The 7,262-nt window shown below is 55.0% G+C and overlaps 1 protein-coding gene across 1 annotated transcript in view; it reads right to left on the bottom strand.

Moving 5' to 3' along the window:
• Positions 1-2,478: 2,478 nt before the first annotated feature.
• LOC102029107 (CSC1-like protein 1) overlaps positions 2,479-7,262 on the bottom strand; it is a gene marked incomplete in the record, with an annotated part of 29,597 nt that continues 24,813 nt past the window's right edge. The window contains 6 exon segments of the mRNA XM_013507051.1: positions 2,479-3,054; positions 3,968-4,030; positions 4,306-4,421; positions 4,885-5,052; positions 6,064-6,169; positions 7,077-7,239. Coding sequence (XP_013362505.1) covers positions 2,878-3,054; positions 3,968-4,030; positions 4,306-4,421; positions 4,885-5,052; positions 6,064-6,169; positions 7,077-7,239 — 793 coding nt within the window.

Genomic DNA, 7,262 nt, shown 5'->3' with positions numbered 1-7,262 from the left:
CACTCAGGGCCCAGGGGAAGAAGGCAGCACTGCCTCTAAGCCAGACAAAGTTGGGCTGTAGCCACGACAGTCATGGAGAACTTACATGTCTTCAAAGAGGGCAGCAAGGAAGCCATGGGACAATGGTTGGGCCTTTCCCCACCTAGACACACGTAGGTATGGACTCTCAAAGGCACTGGCTGCTGGAATGGAGAGTGCGGGTTTATGATGGGGCTACCGGAGGGCTGCGTCCTCAGGGGTCAAGTGGCAGAAAGCCACAGGTGAGCATGTTGGCGGGTTGAGCAGGCTAGCCAGTCCTGAGCTCTGAGGCTGTAATTACTGCCGAATGCCACATGATGGTGTTACAGCTGTGGCCCATCAGCCCCTCCTAGCTCCTTGAGGGCAGAGGCTGGCCTTGTCATCCTCCTTCCTCAGGACCCTCCTTTGGAGGGTAGGCCTGGCCCCTGAGGCTTCCTCTAGTTTCAGGAGTACTGCCCTTGCCAAGCCAGTCTATCCTGATCTGTCTATTCTGTCTTGGTTCTGAGGAGATCACCTCCTCTGAGAAGCCTTCCACAACTGCTCCCTCCACCCAAGCAAAATATGTCCCTGTGCCATGTCATTGCCCCTGTCAGTCTCACAACCCAGTCTCTTTTTTGGCCCTAAGTTTCTTCTTCCAAGTAGGTGCCCAGCCTGATGCTTCCTCAGAGCCCCAACTCCAGAACACAGTTGCGCTTTATAACTGAGGACAGGGGCAAACTTCGGGTTCCAAGGTTCTGACTCACCAGGCTCTCACTGATAGATTGGGACTCTGTATCAGGGCTCCTTTTATAATTTACCTGTTCTGCAAGTATCATTTCCCTGTTGACTATCAAAGGAGAAACCGATGCAGGCACAGTGTGAAGAGTTGAGAGTCCCAGTGCTCTGTAGTAACATGGCTGAGACTGGAACCTGGGTCCCTGATTCCTGGCCCCCTAGTTCACTGCCTCTTCCATCCTGGGCAGGATCCCGCAGAAACCTGGAACTCAGAACTGGGCTTCCCTGGCGAGTGGGGCTGGCAGAGCCTTCTATGGGAGCTCAAAGGGTGAGGACAGGTGGGGCTGGGGAGTGGTGTCCTGACCAAAGTGCTCAGGTGGAACACCATGGAGATGACAGTAGTGCACCCCCCTAGGTCACTGAGGGGACTACTTGAGTTAAAATGCATGAAAGTACTCTGCATCATGGTCCTCACAACAGCCTGTACCCTGAGCCCAGCCTGCCTCTTCCAGGATCCAACACCACCTGAATCAGTGACCGTGGCAGGGCTGGGGCCACACAGCACTCTGCCTACTCTGCTCTATTCCTGCCTCAGTCTAGTCTCCTGTTCTATGTTCTAGGAATATTTCCTGGATGATCTGCTGATCAACACTATGGCCTATTGGATGACAAGGGCCATCATCTCCTCCATGGGATACTACAAGGAGAACCTTGACCAAGGTCTGATAAACCAGAGCACCAGTGGTAAGTCTGGCCAGGAGCATGGGGCAACCTGGCCTGTAACTCAGGTAGGGGAATGAGGGGATCTGGGAGGCCCTGGGGATAAGGTGGCCAATGTGGGCACCATAGGCTACCTCAGATCCTTGTCAGGAAAGGGAGCTTCAATTTAGGCATGGGTGGGAGGCCATGGCAGCCTTGGTCTGCCCCTTTCTGAATGGCTGCATGTGACCATCAGACCCCTCCACTGATCCTGTGTCCTCATAGGGTGAAGGTCTCCATGCCCACTGGCTTCACTGCCTTCCCCTATGAGTTACTCCCCCTTCTTGAGAGGTGGGTGAGGGCCAAATGGCCCAAGCTCCTCTCCCACTCTTATTAGCCTGTGGGGCCCACCTCCCTGCCCAGGAGAAGGCTGAGCTTCTGGCCCAGGACATCCACAAGTTCGTGATGCTGGCAGAGAGACAATGACTGGTAGTACCATGGCCTCCCAGCCACCATTCCCTTTTGCCTGCCCTTAAGGGCCGCTGCCCCTAAACCTCAACCCTAAACTCTGAGGACCAAGGTTGGCCCCACATTCACTCCAGGCCCTTGTGAAGGCACTTGCTTGGATGGTAAATGATGTCACTTTTCAGAACCATGGGAGCAAAATGACACAGGTCACCCTGAGCCACCCACATGAGGCTCCCCTTCCAAGGGACAGTTGTTTTTACTGGGGTCCTGCCACATCAGGGGAGCCCAAGGGGAAGTGACACCAATGTCAACTCCCTTGCCCAGCTTTGAGCAGCTGGGGCCATGCCTATGGGGCACTGGGCATAAGGTGCTGCCATGCAGAGACATGCAGTCTGGGTGGACCATGGGGTCAAGGGAAAGCACTGTCCCCTTCCTGTCCCAGACCAAGCTCTGAAAGCTGCAGGGGAGAGCCTTATGGACTAAAGTCCATAGTATGTGGGAGGCTAAGCTCAAAGAGGGAAGAGACTGCCTGCCTTCCCACCAGGCTGCAGCCTTCCCAACCCCAGCAGATGTGGGGACCCACACGCTTGCCCACTGGCCTTTCCCGAAGGCACTTTATTAATGGTCTTCATAGATCCTGCCTATGACAGGGCAACCTCGGTGCCACCACAGAAATCCTAGGAAAACAGGACATAGTCTTGTGGCAGGACTGGGTTGGCGCTGACCCTTGCTGTAGTTCTGTGGGTAGACACCTGGTCTTTTCCTTTTCACATTGCTTCCCATGGCAAACATCATCATCAGGGCCAATCTGGGAGAGAACTTCCAAAACATGATCTTGGCTACAGACTCTGGGGACTGTTCCAGCGGTAGAGCTGGAGGTGGGGGCTGGTGGTGGTGGGGGTCCACTTTTACCATAAACCCACGGGCAGGTCAGTTCCCCTCTGGGATGGAATGAGCTCTGCTCTGCAGACAGTGCCTTCACAGGTGGCCTGCTGTGGCGGTAGAAGAAATCACACTGTTTTCTGGGTTACAGGCCATGTCCTGGTCGAGAAGGTTCCCACTGACATCACTGATGGTGCCATAGGTCCGCTGGTGCTGCAGGGTCAGGGCTGTCCTCTCCGAGGCCAGACTACTCAGGATCTTGGGCACATACAGCTGCTAGCAAATGGGAGTTAGTGCTACCCAAACTATGCCACCTACAGAACTTCCCATAAGCCTGGGTAAACCAGAAAACACACCACAACCCTAGTTCTTATGATCACACAGAAGACAGCACAACAGAGAAGCTTCCTCCAATTCTCAGCACAGGATCTAGAATCTCTCACTTTACAGGGGGAACAAATCTGTCTACACTGGGCTTGTAAATGATGTTTCCTCCCAGTCCCTGGTGCAGTTGCCTGGCTGGGCCGTGAGCCTCTCTCCTCCTAGCAGGGTTTCCACCCTCCTTCGGGCCTGCATTTCCCTGACTTGGGGGTTCAGGACCTTGTCTTGTGGGGCTTGTACACTGATGAGAGTGCCCACCACCTGGGAAGAGCACTGCAGAGGGGGCCAGCCCCATCAAACCTCGTGCCCCACAGCTCTGGGACCCAGGTCCCACGTGCAGGACCCCAGAGGCCAGAGGCAGGGAGAAGCAAGGGGTTTGTTCAGAGCATTCTGGTGCCAGTGAGGGCCTCAGAGGGCAACTGAGTGGCTGGTGATAAAGCCCAGACTCACAAGCACCACGACTGAAGAAAAACAAGCCAGGAGGGGCTGGCATCAGAGTGGGCACACAGTGCAGAGATCAGTCACCTCCTCAATGAGTGACAAATTTCAGATATCCTGAAAGGAGGGGCTGAGGCATGAAGCACTGTCTCCACTGTGTTCAAGGCCCTGAGTTTGATGCCCAGTGTTGCAAAGAAAAAAAATCCAAAGGGACTGGGGATTCCTTTTCCACTGACACTAATTCAGAAACATGCCTGCCCCATGATTAAAGGTCTCCTATCTTAGGAGTCGATGGGCAGGGCACATGGGACTTCTATCCCCAGAGCAACAAGAGTAGAAAGCAGTGAACAAGCAGCCGACGGCTTACTGTAAGTGGTGCAGGCTCCTGGGCCTCTGCCTCGCTTCCTTCCTGTCTTGCCAATTCTTCTGTCTGCAGATAACAGTGAAGAGATGCATGATGAAAATTTGATCTCCTTGCACTCACACCCTTTAAACAGAGACAATTTGACACCAGAACAACAGCACCAGCTGGCTCTGAGGTCCCAGTGGGTGTGTGTGTGTGTGCAAGAGGCAGAGGAGGGGAGGGAAGTGCATGTTACATCCAAGTACCCTTGCCTTTCCCAGGGAGGGGTGGATCTCAAGAAGGGTGCTGCTGTTTTGACTCAGGAAGGGGTGGGGACATCATGATCTCCTTAGATTCTGTACCTTGTAGTGCAGAGGGCTGAGGTGCCGGAAGCAGCCAAAGCAGGTATACGCCAGGCAGATCAGGAACATGAGAAGCACGACCAGGATGGTAAACAGGGTGGCAGGGGCCTTTAGACCTGGGGAGAGATGCTTGTCTTGGCGGGGGAGTGTCTGCTGTGGGAGACAGCACCAGTCTGCCTGGCTCTGCAACCTAGTCTCATGCAGCAGTCAGAATGGAGTCCCTAGAGCCAGGAGCAGAGGTGACCCACAAGTCTACTGCCTTTTGCTTTCTGTTGAGTGTCCTTGTCTCTCTGGCTCCTCCATCATCTCCACACTATGGATAGTGAAGTCAAGGACCACCCAGCACCCATAAGAGCAGTCTAGACCAGCTTCCCTTCTTTGGCTCAGTCCCCCAGAGCTGTCCTCAGCCTGGCATGTCTGTGGGGAACCAGCTGGCATGCTGACCATGGACACCATACACCCAGGCCTTGCCTGGGTGCCATGCTTTGATCAGATGCCAAGTTAGTACCTGATGACTGGCTGACATGGGTGGATGTGGGACTATGAGGCAGAGGGCGGCCCAGGTCAGAGGGCACTCACCTAGGCGCAGGAAGGAGAAGAAGAAGAGCCAGAAGAGGCAGAGGATGGGTGCAGCCAAGGCCCGGTTCACGGCAGCGAAGTGCAGCCTCTTCTCCAGTTTGGCTGGGAGAAAGGCGAAGTAGAGGTTGTGCCGGTCCACCATGTGCTTGAGCAGGATGTAGATGAGGCCTGTGAAGGTGGGCTGTGAGTGGGTGGGCTGAACTCACACCCGCTAAGCAGAGACAACTTGACACCACAACAATAGCACCAGCTGACTCTGAGCTCCCAGTGGGGGTGTGGGTGTGTGTGCAAGAGACAGAGGAGGGAAGTGTGCAAATGCCAGAGGAGGGAAGTGAAGTCAAGTACCCTTGACTTCCCAGGGAGGGCCTGGGAAGGTGGGCTGTGAGTGGGTGGCCACTTGCTCTCGGAGGGAGGTTCGTTTTCATGGAGCTAAGGGTGGGGTGTTGAGCAAAGTCTGGGCCAAAATTGGGCAAAGCACATCCTGACTGCTAGCTTGTTCTCCCTCCTCCCTCACTTCTCCCTGACTCTGAGGAAATAGGAGCCCCTGTGATTCTGCCCTACATCACAGAGTACCTGGCCCAGCCCTGCTTGCCTTCCATACTGAGCCATCCCTCAGAACTCCCCACCCTCCTGCCTCCTAACAGTCCAAGGAGCCTGAGGCTCTGGCACAGCAGGGTACAGGAGGGTGCTGGCTTTGTTTTTCCAGGGCTGGGGAGATGGAGCCCAGGCCCTGGCATGTAATCAAAAGTGCTCCACTGAGCTGGCTGAGGCAGCAGCATCACCAACACCAGCAGCAGCAGCACCAGCAACAGCAAGATAGTGCTGGTGTAGGATGCAAGCTCTCAGGTGGGGGCTGGTGGAGATCAGTGGTAGAGGGCATGCTGAGCATATGTAGAGCCCTCAGGTTGATCCCCAGCATGCATATAGAGGCAAGAGTGACCCCATGACAGGGTCAGCCCACAGAAAGGTCACACAGAAGCACTAAGGGAGGTCACACTTGGGATGCACCAGACAGAGTTTATTCAGACTTGATGTGAAGTTTGATGCAATGTGTTTCCCTGGCAGCAGTGGTTTCAGTGGCCACAAGAGGTCCACTGAGCTGGAGCTCCATAGTTATGAAGTCTGTCCCTGAGGACTGGTGGAAGCAGCTGTCCACGTGTGGGCAAGAGGGTCACTCACCAAATGGCGTGATAATGGGGCAGGTGATGCTGTAGGCCATGATGACAGTGAAGATGCACAGCATCCAGGCATACATGACTCCGAACTCATACTGGTAAGCCTGGTTCTGAGAGCAAGAAGTGACAAGGAGTTCAGGGCTAGCCCTCCGATCCCTCCCTGCCTGACAAGGATTGGGGGCTCAGGTGGCAGGAGACTCAGCCACCTGCTACAAGAAGAACTGGCACCCTGGCCCAGCTAGTGGAATTTTCTCAGTCTGCCCAGGACTCCAGGGCACAGGGAGGCAGCAGAAGGCCAGGCCTCCAGGGAAGGTGACACTGTGCCCACCCAGGTCTTCAAAGCACAGGGATTGGAGTCAGCGGCCATGAGGCAGAGCTGGCCTAAGGACAGCTGTAGAGTGATTCCCAGACTTGGTACCACAGGAAACACCCGCTCAGCCCCTTCTGGCCATGATGCCTCGGCCAGCTTAATTTGTGTCTCTGAGAAACAGGAAGTGTAGTGCTGTTGGTCTTACAAGGGGACCCTGAGGATTAAACAGATTATCCTTGCCTCTCTCACAGCACCCACCAAGGCAGAGCAATAAGAGAGGTCCCCAGGCCATCTAATTTAGGGAGTGCTGGAACAAATGCTGCAATTTCAAAATGCCTTTGATAGCTGGGCTCTGCTAAGAACACATGCAAATGGATGCCCATGGAAAGGCACGGATTGTGCTCTCAACCCCACCTTGTCCTTTCTTTGTGCTGGTGGAACCCAGGGCCCGGGGCTCCCTAAGCAGTGTTCTACCAGTGAGTGCCACCTGGGGCCCAGGAACCTGGGGACTCTAAGTGTATGTATGGATGCAGCCAAAGTGGTCACAGTGCAGAAGTGCCAAGCTCTCTTCTCCTTCCCACATTAAGGAGCCCACGTTATGGAGAAGCTCCCAGCAGAGGCGGCCCTGGTCCAGGTGCAAGAAGGAGTGGGCCAAACCTGAGCTGGGAGGTATGAGGCCTGGGGTTTGGAGGGAGTCAGAGGCACACCTGCTTAACGTTCTTGCGGTCAGCGGCTGTCCTGGCCATGACCATGCGGAAGGTGTAGACGATGAGGCCTGGCAGCCGCAGCAGCTCCATGCCATTGCCGATGAAGGCCGAGGCAATCACATAGTTCACGAAGAAGGCGCCCTGGTCTGGCAGGAAGACACACCTGGAGATAGGGCCAGTGTGTAA

Source organism: Chinchilla lanigera, unplaced genomic scaffold (genome assembly GCF_000276665.1).
Source record: "Chinchilla lanigera isolate Chin_1 unplaced genomic scaffold, ChiLan1.0 scaffold00119, whole genome shotgun sequence".
NCBI lineage: Eukaryota > Metazoa > Chordata > Mammalia > Rodentia > Chinchillidae > Chinchilla > Chinchilla lanigera.
The sequence above is the reverse complement of the archived record's forward strand: the minus strand, read 5'-3'. Positions and strand labels throughout refer to the sequence as shown.